Genomic DNA, 15,593 nt, shown 5'->3' with positions numbered 1-15,593 from the left:
GGAGGCGTTGATGCAGGGTCCTGCCATCTGTCCTGCAGTTGTCACACACCTGGGGATACCAGGTTTGAGCATCTCAATCCCCAAAACAAACACGTGGGCAGGACCTGACAGACCAGGCTGGTGCTGCTCTCAACCCCAGCACCATGTTGTCCCTAAAATAGCACCTGATTGGGGACTCCTTCCCTGACACTTCCAACCCTGGAAGTGACATCACTATAGCTACTTTGCAGGAGAAAGGTGGCTGCTAGCCAGGGGAAACAGGCAATCAAAAATGGGGAAGGGGGGTGGGTCCCTTCACCTTGTCCCAGCCTTTGCATGTGCTTAGGTGAGTGGGCTGTTCTGGAACTCATCCAGGGTTGCTCCATTCTCTGGAGTGCTGAGCTGAGCCCCTGGCCCACACCCACTCCATGCCAGGAGCTCTCCATTGTGACAGGTACAAGCCTCCCAACAGGGGCCCCAATCGGAGCATTAAAGGTGAGGGAGGGGCCAGCTCCCAACTTTCCTTCCAGGGTTCAGGGGAGGCACAGCCAAGTGCCAGGGAACCCGACCCAGACCCCACCAGCACCCACGTCCGCAGCCCCAACCTGCCTACCCTTCCCCTAAGGTCACTGCGTCACTAGTGACCACTTGCCCAGCCCAGGCACCTACGAATGTCATGGGGGGGGGCAGTGACTTACAACCTCTTTGCTATTTAGTTTTTGAAGCAAGGTCTCATGTAACTCAGGCTGGCCCCAAACTCATTGTGTAGCCAAGGATGACCCAGAATGATCCTGTTGTCTCCACCATACCGGGCCTACAGCCACTGTCTAAAAGCTGTGGCTAGTGTGGTAGTGCAGGCCTGTCACTCTAGCTCTTAGAAAGCTGAGGCAAGGGACTGCCACCATGCCAGCTGAGAGTGCAATGACGCCCTCCCTCAGAAGTCGGCAAGCTGGTGCCTGCCACTTCGTGTCTGGGGACCCGAGTTTGAATCCTCAGCACCAATGTAAAAAGCTGCTGTGACAGCCACATGGAACCCTAGAGTTGTGGAGGCTGAGGCAGGAGCCCAGCTCAGGGTTCAGAGGTCCTGAGTCAAAAGAGGAGGTGGAGGGCCAGTGAGAGGGTTCAGTGGGTAAGGGTGCTTTCTGCCAAGCCTGACAACTGAGTTCGATTCCTAGAACCCACAGGGGAGAAATAGTCTGCTAGTCACCCTGACTCCACTGCACAAACACTCATGGGCAACTGGGGACACTTGTGATTCACAGCCCCTGTAGTTCATGACCTCACAGAGGTGGATCTCATTGCAGATCCCCAGACTCTGGTCAGGAAGTCATTGTCGTGGTGCCCACCCTGCTGGGCTCAGGATCACAGTATTGAGATGTTCCACTGCGCGTGGCCCATGGCACTGGAACAGGGCTACACTCTCCGCCTGAGCTGGCAGAAGAGACCCTGCAGTCTAGCCGTTTGCTCCCCTTCGATGGTCAGACATGAGCAATCCTATCCACCCTGTCTTGAGCCGACAGGGCCCCCCAGCCTTACGGCAGCAGCTGAACTGAGGTTTGCTGAGTGACAAGACAGGGACTTGAGTGATGGGTAGAGCCTCTGGGAGGAGCTGGGCCCTGGTGTGAGCTTGACAGGGGTGGCCTTTGAAGTAATGGTCCCTGTCCCATATGACATGTCCCCAAACTCCTGTCCACTGAAAACCTGTACAGTGCAGGAAGTAGTTTTGTCAGTTAGGGTGGGAAGAAAAGGGATGTGGTGGACAGCAGGGCCCCAGCTGATGCCCCCAACAAGTTCAGGACAGCAGGACCTTGGGGTCTCAAGGTTCCTGAAGGCAGGAACAGCAGATGTTCCTCAGGACACCTGCAAGCATGATCCTTCAATATGGCTTTTATTTTCTAACCTGCCAACTGTAGACCCCAGCCACCATCCCAGGCCTGTGTGGATGGGGGAGGGGAAGCACGTGCACTGTGCATCTTTCCCAGTGATGGGGTGGCAGTCTTCAGACCTGTAGCCAGCTGCCGGGACCAGAGTCGAGGGGGCTGAACCCCAGCAGTTCGTGAGCGTGAGAGTGCCCAAGGCCAGGGCGGCAGGCTGGCCCCTCTCACCCCATGATGCAAGTGCCAGCAAGGGTGACAGCCACTGCTGCTGCAAGGCAGAGGCAGCACAGCGAGTCAGGGTGAGCCAGGCCTCAACAGGTGCTGGAGGGAGCCAGAGGCCGGCCCCAGCTGCCCTCCTGGCCTGACACCTCCTGGGTCATATTGCTATCGAATCGAATAGATTCACCGTGGGGTCCCTGAGGTGGGCTGACAATGCTGATGTCCCTCCCCTCTTGCCCCTCCTGGGACTGACTGCTTCATCCCACTGTGACAGAGCAGCTGCCTCCCCAAAATGCATCACAGGCAAGGAAACTAAGGGGGAAGGGGAGGAAGGAAGGAGGGAAAACCTCAGGGCTACAGGCTGCCACTCAGGCCACCCCCTGCCCTGTCACCAGCACCTGGACTTGGGTGGAGGGGAGGAGATGGTGAGGCTGGAATACTGGGTGGCTCAGGTCAGCTTGGGGACCAAGTGGGTCCAATAGGCAGAGGGGGAAGAGGGCTGGGAACAACAGGGAGTCATAGTTGGGTGCCATGGGGGCACAGGCTGCAGGGACCCGGCCACTGGGGAGGCCAGCATGGCATGTGGCCCTTCAGTGCATGTGGCCCGGGTAACCGTTCTGTTCCAGTGGATTCATCTGCAGGTGGGCAGGGCTCTCCTCCAGGGAAGTTCAAGAAACCGGACAGGAAGAGGCAGCGTCCCTGTGTCCTACTGACTGATCAAAACCCTCTGCTTCAGTCTGTCGGCATGGGTGTGTGCGCCGGTCCCTCCTGGGCCACCTGTGCACAGCCGTTGTCACTGTGCCTTGGCCTTGAGCAGCAGCTTCTGCACAGTCTTGTACAGCACATGGAAGTGCTGGTGGGGGACACAGCACATTAGGGACAGGGACTCCAGAGAGCCACCCTGCCCCCCCCCCAGCTCCCTGCACAGCAGCTCACCTGGACGGCCGTGTACGCCAAGCCGAGGTATGCCCCAATGCACACGGCTAGCAGAAGGTCAAAGATGGCTGGCTTGACCCTGAAGGACAGTCGGTGGGGTCAAGGACGCAGACTGGTCACCCCGCAGATGGAGGCCCCTTGGCTGCAGCCCTCTACTTACCTGTATGCACTCATCACCTGCTTTAGCTGGTCATAGAAGACAAACTCAGGGTCCCTGCCGAGAGACAACCCTGCTCAGAGCCTCCCCCTGACCAAGGCTCTGTCGAAGAGAGCCTACCCAGACTACAGATCAACAGCTCAATTCAGAAAGCTAAAAATATTGTGCATGTGTGTGTTTGTTGTTTTTGTGACAGGGTTTCTCTGTGTATCCCTGGCTGTCCTGGAACTCTCCCTGTAGCCCAGGCTGGCCTTGAAATTAGAGAGACACCTGTTCTGCCTTGTGAGTGCTGGGATGAAAGGTGTGTGCCACCACTGACCAGCTTTAAAATATTTTTGTAATAGCCTCGAAGGGGGCTAGAAACTTCCATGCTGACCCTTGTCCTTGTCTTCTGCTTTAACCTATATCTCCCTGGCTGGGGCAAGGCAATGGGCACCCAGGGACTCCTGCCCGGCTGCTTACCGCTTGTCAGCTTTTGCATGGTGCTGTCGCACGTCCTTCAGGTAGCGGCTCAGAAAGTGCTCCAGTGTACTCAGGAACGTCCCATCCTTGTCCAGCAGCTGGGCGGCCCGAGGCTGGTTGGTGAGCCAGTCCATGACTGAGTCTAGCTGCTCCTGCTGGACCTGCTAGGGGCAGGTGCAGGCTAGGGTCACACAGGGGTCACAACAGAGGTCCCTGTGGCCCCACCCCATGCCCACACTGTACCATCTGCTCCGTGAACACTGGCATGTCCGGGGGCGTCCCCTGCAGAGGGAGGGGACAGGGTGTGAGGCAGCCCAGTAGCGCTGTGGGGCCACACAGACAAGGACAGAGACAGATGGCTCACCTTCTCCGTCAGGTTATAGATGACCCGAGTTAGGGCCTCAGCGATGATCCGCGTGTTCCGTGTCAGAGTCTTAGAGTCCACCCGGGACCTTGAGAACACAGGGATAGGCCTCTCAGACAGGCAGGGCCGTCCCTGTCCCTGGGCCCTCAGACAGGCAGGGCCGTCCCTGTCCCTGGGCTCTGAGGATAGCTGGTGACCAAGGAGTGTCTGGTCATGGACACCAGACAGGACAGCCAAGGCCCAATGTGGCGGGGGAGCTGCAGGCCCGTTGTGGGGATAGGGTATCATCTGTAGGGCCTGGGAAGGGGTGGGCAAGTAAACTTTCAAGCCAGCAGCCCGCCTGAGTGGGTCCAGGTCTCTGCTCCTCACTGCTGGCTACAGGTGTGTGACCAGCTGTTGGCCTCCCATAGCTTGTCCTGACTCCTGCCCCACCACCACCCTGGACAAGTACCCACACCCTGCTCCATGTGGCCATACAGCTACGGCCAGCCCATGGAAAGTTCCAGAAGATGGTTCTGTTCCCCTTCAAGGAAGGTCAGTAGTAGTGGTTTATGCCCCAGCCCAGTTTTCTTCTTGTAAGGAGCTGAAAGGTGTCCCTACAGTAGGTTCTAGGAGGAAGCCCCAGAGAAGATCCTAGAACCTGACCCCCACAGCAGGTGCCACCACCCCTCCCCTTCCATGGAAGATTCTACAAGGTGCCCCTCATAGGTTTTGAAGGGCATTCTATCAAAATGTGGCCCATGGAAGGTTCTAGGGGATGCCTGTACCCAGGAAAGACCTGGAAGGTGGCTTGTCTCCCCTACGGAAGCTCCTGTGGGTGGTTACACACTCCCTATCCCCCAACCCCCCCAAGGGAACCCGAGTCCCGGAAGCCATATTCAAGGAGGCCCTGCACTCGGCTGCCAGCTCACCGCACATCCATGATGCTGCTTCGGGGTCCTGCGCGGTGGCTCTCCAGGTGTGACAGCGTGAAGGCGGGCAGCCTGCGGATGGCAAAGCGCTCATGCTCCCAGGCCAGCACATCATCCGCCAGGTTGATCTTCTTGTGCACCATGGAGAAGCTGACATCAGGGAACTGGTGCGCAGCCACCATCTCCAGCTCACGCAGGAAGGCGTGCTGCAGCGTCCCCTCCCGAGGAGGCTTGGACACGTGGAGGCGCAGGTGGCTGCCTCGGCCCACAGTGTCCAGGCACAGCACAAAGGCCACGTTATCCTGCAGCAAGCTTGAGTCTGCCGGGCAGGCCGGGGTCAGGGGCGTCAGGCCTCGCCCACTCAGGCGGCTCCCACCACCCTGCCCTGCCATGTCCCACCCACTCAGGCAGCTCCCACCACCCTGCCCTGCCATGTCCCGCCCACCTGTGTGGTCCAGGCTGTCCTCCAGCCAGCGCTTGGTGCCCTGGTAGTTGAACTTGCCCCCTCCGGATGCAAAGAACAGTAGGTTGTACCTGCAGATGTGGGTGTTATGGCTAAGCTGAAGGTCCCTGACTGGATGCATGGAAACTCCAGATCTCTCCAGATGTACCATCAGATAACACCCTCTTACACCAGGCCAGGGGACCCCCAAACATGAAGGTCATATGTGTCCCCAGATGTCACAGAGGCCTCCAGGGGAGGCTGCTAAGGACATTCACATAGAGAAGCCCAGACTATCACTCTGTCCCCGGGCTCCCACATCCCTGGATGCCAAGGACCAGCTGATGCACACCTTGCCTAGAAGGACCTTGAATCTCACAGGAGCTCCACACCCTCATCTGCCTGGGAACCACAGCCAAGCCACCCAGTGATGGCATAACAGAGCAGCCGCTGAACCCAGGTCGTCCCTGGCTTGTACTGCTGACTGTTCACGAGGGACAGACATAGCTGGGGTGGGCAAGAACAATGGATGCTCCCCTCAGCCCCATCTATTGTAGCACAGCCGCCCTGTGACCAAGAGGAGGCTAAGAACTGGCACATGGCTGCCACCTGTCAGGGTTGCAGACTCATGGCCCAGGGCCACCCTGTGTGCCCCAGCTTTCAAACATGAAAGCCACTCTCACATGGACACATAGGTAATCTTGAGCAGTGGGAACCTCAGGACACCTGACTGTCACAACTGTGGCACGGAGTGGGTGGAGGCCAGGGCCAGGGTGCTCCCACAGAGCAGCCCTCAGGAGTGTCTGCAGCAGAGGGGAAGACAGGCTGCAGCCACTTCCAGATGGCACATCCCTTCCAGGGACCAGCGGTACCCAGTTGTGGGATGGACAGTGGGGTGGGTGGCCTGAGGACTGTCCCCACGATGGCACTCACGCTGCGTGTGTACGCTTGTACGTGTAGAGTCGCGAGAAGAGGCGAGCCAGCTCCAACAGCACTGAGATGCCACTACCATTCGAGTCAGCGCCCAGCGACAGCCACTGTGGGCAGACGACCATCAGTTACTCTTCCTGCAGGCCAGGCCCGCCCACTCAGTGCCACACCCCAGGGAACAATCGGGTAGAAGACAGACATGAAAACCCACTGGCCTGAGCAAGGTGGCCATGCTTTAACCCCAGCTCAGGAGGCTGAGGCAGGAGGATTTCTCTTAGTTCTGGACAGCCACAGCTTTCAGAGAGATAATCTCAAACAAAGGAAAATCATAGGTGATTGGGACAGATTGCCCTCAGAGACTGGGGACAGACAGACAGGCTAAGGCTTGGGGACCTGATGGCACTGGGGCCAAATGTGGTACTTTGCAAAAGAATGGCCCCAGAGGGTCTTGCATCTGAATGCTTGGTCCCTAGGAGTGGCAGTACTTGAGAGGGATTAGGAGGTGGTGCCTTGGGGAGGCAGTTTGTCACTGAGGGTGGGCTGTGAGGTGTCAAAAGCCCAGGCCAGGCCCAGTCTGTCTGTCTCTATTGGTCTGCACATCAGGATGGAGCGATTAGCTACTTATCCATGACACATCTGCCTGCCACCATGATGGACAATGGACTAAGCCTCCGAAACTACAAGTAATCTTTTAATAAAAATTGCTGCGGTCACCACAGGGTGGGTGTTCTGGGTCCCACCCTGCATCCCCTGATGCTGTGGTGCCCAGAGCAGCTGGCAGCCACTGCCCTGCCTTGCTGTGCCTGCAAGGTGTCCCCATCCCTTCCTGGCCCTGCACACCAGGTACTTACCGGGGCCACCCCAAAGGCATCGTAGTGAGCAACAATGACAATGGTGGGGAGATCTTCACCTCCCAGCCCTGTCAGCCGTCCCTGTGGAGAGACAGCGATAGACTGATGGATCCCAGATGTTCAACACAGCCTGGCTCTGGTGTACCTGCAGCTGATGTTCCGCTCAGTCCCCTCCCCCCAGGGCAGGCACAGGGTCATGATGCCGGCTTGCACAGTAAGTCTGCCCCTACCCCAAACCCTTCACATGCCTGCAAGAACCACAGCTTGTTTATCTTATCACACTAGCTGTGGAATGCTCCAGATGCTTTCTGTAGCCTGCGTGCCAGTCCGGCCCACCTGTCCCGCAGCCTTGAATACTCCTAACCCCTTGTTTTTCTTTTATTACCTTCATGTGGCAGAGGCATGACTGGACTTTGGGGATAAGGGCATCGCCTGTGCAAAGGCCCTGGGGCAGGCTGGGGAGCAGCATAGCAGGCACTCACCTCCACGCTGGTGATCAACCAGTCACTCACTGCCTGGCTCTGGGCTCCGCTGGTTACCATCTGGAAACCATTGGCTGTGGCTGTGTGCAGTAGCACTGGGGACAGAAGGGGACCAGTCACTTGGGCCTATGGCCAGGGCCACAGCTGGGGTGGAGACTGCACACAGAGGCCAGGACAGCCCCTGCCATGGACACGGGGACAAATCACACCCTCTGGTAGCCTGGTTCACCTTCAGCAGCAGAGGCAGAGCCCTGGGAGGCAGAGGCAGCCTGGGTCTGCTCATAGATGGACAGTAGGGCTTCATCCTCCACGGCAAAGTACACAGGGACCACGGTCTCCATAGCCAGCATCTCAGGCTCGATCTCCATAAATTGCTGTGGGGAACGCATGCATTCAGGGGACTGCAGCCACCCCCAGGGTGGCTCCCCCATCTCAGTGTCCTCAGAGACATGTCACCTTCTTCAGGGCTCAGAAAAGTAAAGCGAGCAGCCCGAGAGGGGCAGGGATGGGGATGGTGGTATGGGCTTACCCGGACAACGTCCTGGGGCACGGCGGCCATGGCTCGGGGCAGAATGATGACCACAGCTCCTGCTGACTGTCGCAAGGCCTTCTGGTAGTGCTCATAGGAAAAATCCAAGAGCCGCATAAGCACACAGCGGCGGCTCAGCACATCCGCATCCACTGTGCGCGCCTCTGTATTGAGCACTGCATTCCGTGTGCCTATGGGGGACACAGGGTCACAGCATCACAACCCAGGCTCCCCACACCCATTACAGCTGCCAGCCTCCCAGCGTGTGGACACCATCTGCGGCCCCACACAAGGCTGTGAGGGTGTGGCTCTTGGGAGACAGGCATGGGACACCTGCCACACAGTCTTGGGAGGGCCTTCTGGGCCCTTAGGGATCTGCATTGCTTGGGCCAGAGGTGAACCACAACGGACCTCAGGCCACAGTGAGCAGCTCCTTCCAGGAACTACAGTTCTCTGGGTCCTGGGACCCATTTACAGCCAGACTAGGTGGCACAGCATACAGTAGATGCTTCATACGTGTTCAACTGCCACAAGGGTGATGGCAGGCAGCACCCCTAGATGCACATGACCAAGTGGGGCAGTGAACAACTACACAGATTGAGGGTCACAGCTCAGTGCAGAGGGTACTTGATCATGGTGGGGCATCCATGGCAGTCACCTGGGCACTGACACCCAAACTACACCAGAGGCCCGAGTGAGAAAGACATGGTGTGGCTGGGTCTAGGACAGTTCATGTGTGACCGTCACTCCAGCCACATGGGGTGAACTACACCCTAGGGCAGCAGCTGGATGGGAATCTGATGCTCACAGGCTGAGACTCCCCCCACAGTAAGTTTAGAAATGTCCACTACCTGAACCCATAGGGAGCCTCAGGCCCAGGGTCAGCTGAGGCCTGGCCCTCACTTTCCAGGAATGCAGAGTCTGGAAGGTAGGGTTGGGGCCTGCTCTGAACAACTGTCCTGGAAGCCAGCATGGGCCAGGAGCCCCACAGACACCCTACTCCCTCCAGGGTCCTGCCCTACACCTGTAGGGATACTAAAGGGATAAGCAACACCCCTCTCTCTTCAATCAGTTCCTGGCCTCTAAGGGTCAGGTCTTACAGTGTCCCCCAAAAGGTCAGGAGCTCCTGCAGGGCACGGTGCACCTGGCTCTGTTCCTCATGGGGATATGACATGGAGCCCCAGTATAGTGCTGGCCAGGTACCAATCCCCAGGTCTCCCCAAAACCACCATGTCCCCCCAGGAGGGCAGCCAGGCCCTGTGACCTGGCCTGTGGCCAACCAGGATTCCAGCCCCACCCTGCAGTACAGCCCTCTGCAAACATTGGTTAGCACAGGGCTGCCATGAAGGGAGGCTTCTCTGTGTGGCTGACTGCTCAGCTTGGTGCCTATGACCAAGTGTCAATAAAACTTTATCCACAAGGACAGGGGAGGCCAAGCCTCATCAGTTGGCTCCAAGCTTGTGAGAGGAAGACAGATCTCAGGGCTACTGAGTTACTATGGAGGCTGACAAGATGCCAAAGTCCCTAACTCCACTATGACAAGAAGGCAGGTCCTAAGGAGGCCAGAGTCCACAGCAGGAGGGATAGTGACCTTAGTCACACCCTACCACAAGCCTCCCTTCCGACAATGTCGTTTATTTCTCAAAAAGACCCAGGGGAAGTTGGGTAAGAGGACCTGCAGTGAGGCTGGGGAGAAGCTTGGGGCTGAGGGGACCCCCAAGGGGCTTATGCCCAGGGTTTCTCAAGACCTGCTCTGGCTGGCTGCCCCATCATGGGCCCCCAGGGGCACAGAGAGAGTGCAGAAGCCCCATAGTTAATATCCAGCCAAGGATGGGGGGAGAAGGCCGTATGTCAGTACAGTCCACTCAGAACACGAGTTTATTCACATACCAGCCCACCCAAGGGGCTGATGTAAGCTGTGGGTGTGAACTGGGTACAGCATGAATGGTCTAGGAACTGCCCCCTGGATCATGAAATGCTCTGGAAAGACTCTAGGAGCTGAAAAGCTATGCTACCCAGCTTAGTAGCCATTGGCTCCGTGTGGTATCTTGGGTGTATCCCCAGCCACTCAGTGGTACCCCACTGTGGACATTTTTGCTGGTGACGACTCAGAAGATACCAGGCCACAGGGGACTATAACACCTGTGGGGACACCTGACCACCTTGGACGAGACCCTCACCCTACCATGCCCTGGGTGCCAGGCCGATCTTTCAGAGCACTACAAGACATGGGCAGCCACCCTGTCTCTACCCCACTCCATGTGGCCCCCAACATGGCAACGTTCCTTTAAAGAGAAGTATAATCTGTACACATGGGCTCATGGGGTCCTCAAAGAGGATGGAGTGCATATATCCAGACTGGCACACATGCTCCATAAGAGGTCCCCCGGCCTTGATGCTCAGGGGCACACTAAGCATTAAGGCTGGAAGGCAAGCTAAAGACCAGAGGTTAGGGAAGGCCAGATACCACAGGCAGGAAACGGGAGGGAGGCTTTGAAAGGCCCAAGACCCAGGCTTGAGAACAGAGACCCCAGGGAACCCTAGCGAGCGAGGGGCAGGGAGCAAAGGAACAGAGAGCTGGTGCTGGGGGAACCAAGGCCCCGGGATTAGGACAGCGTGCCTGGGAGAGGTCTGGGATAACCAGTGACAGAGAGGGTTCAGGGTGACCTGGGATAGGGGAGTATAAGGAGATGCGGGAATCAAGGTGGAGATGATGAGGCAGGGTGACAGCAGTCGGTGTAACAGCAAGGGGGCAGAGGGGACAGGGCGGGGTGGGGTTGCCGGGAAGGGGATCAGTGTGTCAGTGGGTAGATGGGATAACAGTGGGGAGTCCTCGGCATGGCAGTGGGGGGGGGGGATGGTGGCGACAGGGTACCGGGTCAGGGGTCGCGCACCATATGGCTGGCCCTGCAGGTCATACTGCTGCATGCGGTACACGGTGAACTCGTGCGCGGCGTCGGCGACGGGCAGCGGCGGCGCCACGAGCAGCAGCACGGCGGGCAGGAAGACGATGAAGCCGAGCGGCAGGCACGACGCCTTCAGCACGTTCTCCAGCACTTCGCCCGCTTCCTCCAGCATCCCGGCGGGCGGCAGGCCGCACAGGCGGCAGCAGACAGCGACGGGAAGCTATGCGGGCTTCGCGGACTCAGCTCGGCATGGGCGGCCGCTCAGGTCCTTCGGGCAGAGCCTCGAACAGCCCACGCCTGCCCAAGGGTCTTTCGGGCAACGCTACGGACGGCTCTATGCGCCGCGCGGCCTGCCGGGAAATGTAGTCTTTCCCGTGAGCACCGCTATAAAAGGCGCGCGGGGCAGCCCTGGGAGTTGTAGGCACACTGTTTGTTACTCGCGCTCAGGCTTCTCAGGAGCTGTGGGAGTCATTGAGCGCGAAGCACCCTGGGAGTTGTATTTCCATTGTGGCGCTCCTAGAACGAAGCTAAATGTCAGTCTACCTCTACTGAACACATAAATTCAAAGTTGTAAGACACCTACTAAAAACTATTAAAAATGATTTTCAGTAAAGCTTGCTTAAGCCGTGTGTTTAGTTTCTTTAGTGAGAAGAAAGCTCAAAGCCCGAAAGTGCAGAACGTGCCCTTGCGACCCGGAAGGAAGTAGTGAGACATGAGAAAGTGCCCGGCTGGTGTCTTAGTTTTCCTAGGAATGGTAGTTCTGTAGGGCAAGCACAAAGGGTTATGGGAACTGGAGTCGCTCTGTTGTCTCTGAAAGGGGAGGGGGTTAAAAGGCGCAAAACAAGCAAGCAAACAAACAAACAGATGTGATCTTGGTCTTGAAGTTGCCTGAAGCCCCAATCACAAGATGTGGCATCCGGTGGGTGTATACAAGATTCTGAGGTGAATGAATAAAAAGAGCCCTTAAAAAAAAAAAAAAATAGTGAAATTTGGGGCAGGTAGTAAGGTTAGGTAGGGCAGGAATTGGCACTGGCTTTAGTGACAGTGGGGAAATTGTTACCAAGGGCGTGGGACTAGTGTGATGGAGGGAGGTTTTTATTATCCCTGTTCATGTTTGGGACATAAACCTAAAATTTTTGGTTTCTCTATTGTAATTTCAAATCTAATTTCTGAGTACCCAATATTGCTATGGATTTAAACAGTCCCAGTGACTCGGGTTAGGAAATTTAAGGTGTGAATTAAAACTGTATGTCACTCACACCTCTAGGAATACAGTAAATAAGAAATAAATGACCAAACACTGCCACCCACTCACCATCAGACGCAGGTAAGAAGAATTCAATATGAGAACAGGCATGAACCGACTTTGAGTAAGGTATGCATTGGCTTTAGAAGAGTGCTCCAAGCTTGTGGAGAACGTGGAAACACTGTGTTCCCTGATGGCCTTAAGTGAGAAAGCACAGTCTAAAGCCCATCAGAGTTAGAAGTGTAGAAAATCAAAAGATGTGTGCCAGGACCTTGGATTTCTCCCACCCAGAACTGTCATTTCCATCCTTAACGTCACCATCAGGCAGACTTAGTTACAAAACACCGAGAAACCAAATGTGCAGGTTTCCTTCCTTTTAATGAATTTTACCCAGTCATGCATGGCTCGTGGCTGTGCTGTGGAGTCCATAGTGCCCATCACAGCACTTCACCATGGTTCGGAAACGGAAGGGTGAGGCCACAGGGTTACAGGACCAGGTCTAGATATTGCCCCAGACCTGGCATGGGTGGGTCCGTTCTCCTCACACAGAGAAGCTGAACTGGAGACAGGAGGCCAGGGGGGTGGGCTGCCTGTTCCAGTGGGGAAGTCACTGCAGAGAGGGATGCTTGACTTGTGTGTCCCCTGACCCCCACTCCTTCTTGCAACATATCTGTAAGGTGGCTGCCCCCAGACAAACAGGGCAGCACCCCCAGCACCCCTGGGTCTGACAACGTGACGTGTTACAGCAGCCCCCCATACACACACCGACCACACACACACACACACACACACACACACACACACACGACTGAGAGAGAACCACAGTGCCCTGTCCTGTAAGTGAACTCAGATGTGGAATGTCCCCTTCACCTCCTGGTGAAGGTGAGGCCCAGATGGAGGCCTAGACCCACCAGATCTGGCTCTGGCCACTCTCTGCTCTGCCAGGTATGGGGAGGCTCCATGGACGGTCCCGAGGACCTGCTGCTGGTATGTTCCTGTCAGCATTAGGTCAGGCCAGGATCGTGTGTAGGGTCTCTTCTCACCTCTCCCGGGAGAGCCAGTGCAACACTTGCTCTGGCAACTGGCTGGTCCAAGCTCTAAGTGCTCCGGACACTGGAAATGCTGGACAGCGGTTCTCGCATCTTGAAACTAAGTGACCTGGAAGCCCGAAAACTGTCCCTGGTCCTCAGTGAGCTGTCAGTGGTTGATGCACCAGAGTGGACCTCGGTGATCCGGATCAGGCAGTCACCAGGACCCCGCAGGCCTAACCAGAGGCAGCTACAGCAGAGGAAGGCCAGCACAGCGCGCTGCACCTCACGGCTGCGGAAGGAATAGATCAGGGGGTTGATGGCCGAGTTGAGCACGGCCAGGGCCAGGATCCAGTCCATGCCACGCAGGTACTCCTGGGCCCAGACGTTGGAACCGAAGATGTCAGCCAGGAGCAAACAGAACAGGGGACCCCAGCACACCACGAAGGCCACCAAGATCATCAGCACCGTGTTGAGCAGCCGACGGGCCTTGCGACGGGCTGGAGCACGCGGGGACTTCTGCCCATTGGCCCGGACCACCCTAAAGATGGCCCCGTAGAGGCCCAGGATGGCCACCAGGATGAGGGCGAAGACCACCACGCAGAAGAGCACGTAGCTCTTGGAGTAGAGGGGCAGCAAGCTGGAGCAGCGTGGGAAGGCACACACGCAGTTCCAGCCCAGAAGGGGCAGTAGGCCCAGCGTGGCTGCCAGCAGCCAGCACAGCCCGATGCAGCCGTACACGCGGCTGGTCTTGGTGGCCCCGCTCTCGGCCACCCGTACCATGGTGGCGAAGCGCTCCCCCGCCGTGAAGAGCAGGCTGAAGGTGGACGCAGCCAGGGCCATGAAGAGCAGGCCCTCCCGCAGGAACCAGTGCGCAGGGGACAGCTGGAAGGTGCGGGTCCCCGACAGCAGCACATTGACTAGGTAGGCCAGGCCGGTGAGCAGGTCGCTCAGAGTGATGTTCAGCAGGCAGTAGTACACCCAGCGATGCGACCGCATGCGGGTGGCGATGGCGGCCAGCACCACTGCGTTCTCCAGCACCACCAGGCAACCGGCCGCCACCGACGGCCCCCGCAGCATCCCCAGCCCGCCACCGTCCTCAGGGCCCCCGCGGCCGGCCAGCCGCCCACTGTGGTTGTAGTGCAGGACGATGAGGAGGCTGTGACCGCTGGCCGCCAGTCGGTGACAGGACCAGGTGCTGATGTTCATGGCCTCCCCCGGGGACATACTGAGAGAGGCCCCTGGCAGGGTGGAGTCGCAGCCTGGCCTGGGTTTCCTGTTGTTTGAAATTTCCTGTTATGTATGTTCAAGGTGCCCCTGGGTGGGTGGGGGTGAGGCTAGGGCAGGGAGGGGCATCCTGAACAACCGTTAAGGGGGGCAGGATGAGCCCTCTGTCACCCCCTCTGCTCAGTGCCCCCCATGTCCCGAGGATGGGAGACAGTGCACTTGGGGAGGGGGTATCACAGTAGGACAATGGGCACTGTCTGGCGCCTGCCCAGTCCCAAGAACCAACTGTCTCCCAGCCAGCTTATATGCCGCAGGTGCATACTAAACGCTGGTCACCGTACACAGAAGGTCCATCATAAATGTTTGTCAGCCAGGGTAATGTCATCCAAAATCCAAGCACATTGCGTACCACCGGTGCACAGCAGGTCCATGGATTTTGTTTTGTTTTGTATTTTAAGTTTTGTTACACACTCATTTTTTTTTTTTTTTTTTAATTTATGGTGTGTGGGGACGTGCACATGTCAGGTCAGGGATGGAGGTGGTGGAGGTCAGAGGGCAACTTATGGGAGTCAGCTCTTCCCTTCCCACCATGTGGGCCCCAGAACCGATCTCTGGGCCTCAGGGTTTGGCAGCCAAGCACCTTTGTCCACTGAGTCATTCACTGGTGCTTAATCAGTGAGTTCCAGGCCAGCCTAGTCTACATATTAAAGAGACCTTAAAACAATAACAACAGCAATAATAAATGTGTGCCACCCATACAGAGTAGGTGCTTAATGTCACCCAGTGGGGAAAAAAGAAGTCACCCACCCATCCTCACCAGGCTTAATGAAATTTTGTTACTTGTACTAGGGATGCTTAATAAACGTTCATCACCCTTCTATACACTGCAGGTGCTTGATAACTGTCACCCAAACACAACAGGCGCCTAATCAATGTGGGAGAACACCTCCAACTCCTGGGCAGCACCGACTAAAGAGGGTTTTGCATTCAGCTTTGCTACGAGGGGAAACTGAGGCAGGCAGGCTGCTGTGCAGTATCTGGTTGTTT

The 15,593-nt window shown here is 57.1% G+C and overlaps 2 protein-coding genes across 3 annotated transcripts; both read right to left on the bottom strand.

Annotated features, from left to right (window-relative positions):
* Positions 1-1,886: 1,886 nt before the first annotated feature.
* On the bottom strand, positions 1,887-11,342 carry Ncln (nicalin). Of its 2 annotated transcripts, none has more exons than XM_051177266.1 (14): positions 11,034-11,342; positions 8,140-8,330; positions 7,840-7,984; positions 7,611-7,705; positions 7,129-7,209; positions 6,281-6,384; positions 5,351-5,439; positions 4,906-5,224; positions 3,995-4,082; positions 3,874-3,912; positions 3,631-3,791; positions 3,172-3,225; positions 3,012-3,090; positions 1,887-2,928 (listed from the first exon to the last, which is right to left on the bottom strand). In XM_051177266.1, exons 1-14 carry the CDS (start codon positions 11,215-11,217, stop codon positions 2,869-2,871), a joined length of 1,689 nt encoding a protein of 562 aa, XP_051033223.1. In that variant the 5' UTR covers positions 11,218-11,342; the 3' UTR covers positions 1,887-2,868. The 2 variants fall into 2 exon arrangements, with proteins under 2 accessions (XP_051033223.1, XP_051033222.1); XM_051177265.1 differs by having other exon boundaries at positions 1,888-2,928; positions 3,631-3,794; positions 11,034-11,341.
* Positions 11,343-12,650: 1,308 nt separating this feature from the next.
* On the bottom strand, positions 12,651-14,672 carry S1pr4 (sphingosine-1-phosphate receptor 4). The gene has a single exon (XM_051177299.1). The coding sequence runs from the start codon at positions 14,544-14,546 to the stop codon at positions 13,389-13,391; it is 1,158 nt and encodes a 385-aa protein (XP_051033256.1). The 5' UTR covers positions 14,547-14,672; the 3' UTR covers positions 12,651-13,388.
* Between the last annotated feature and the right edge of the window lie 921 nt (positions 14,673-15,593).

The sequence above is a fragment of the Phodopus roborovskii genome, unplaced genomic scaffold (genome assembly GCF_943737965.1).
Source record: "Phodopus roborovskii unplaced genomic scaffold, PHOROB, whole genome shotgun sequence".
NCBI classification, from domain to species: domain Eukaryota; kingdom Metazoa; phylum Chordata; class Mammalia; order Rodentia; family Cricetidae; genus Phodopus; species Phodopus roborovskii.
This window is presented reverse-complemented; position numbering and strand designations above follow the sequence as displayed.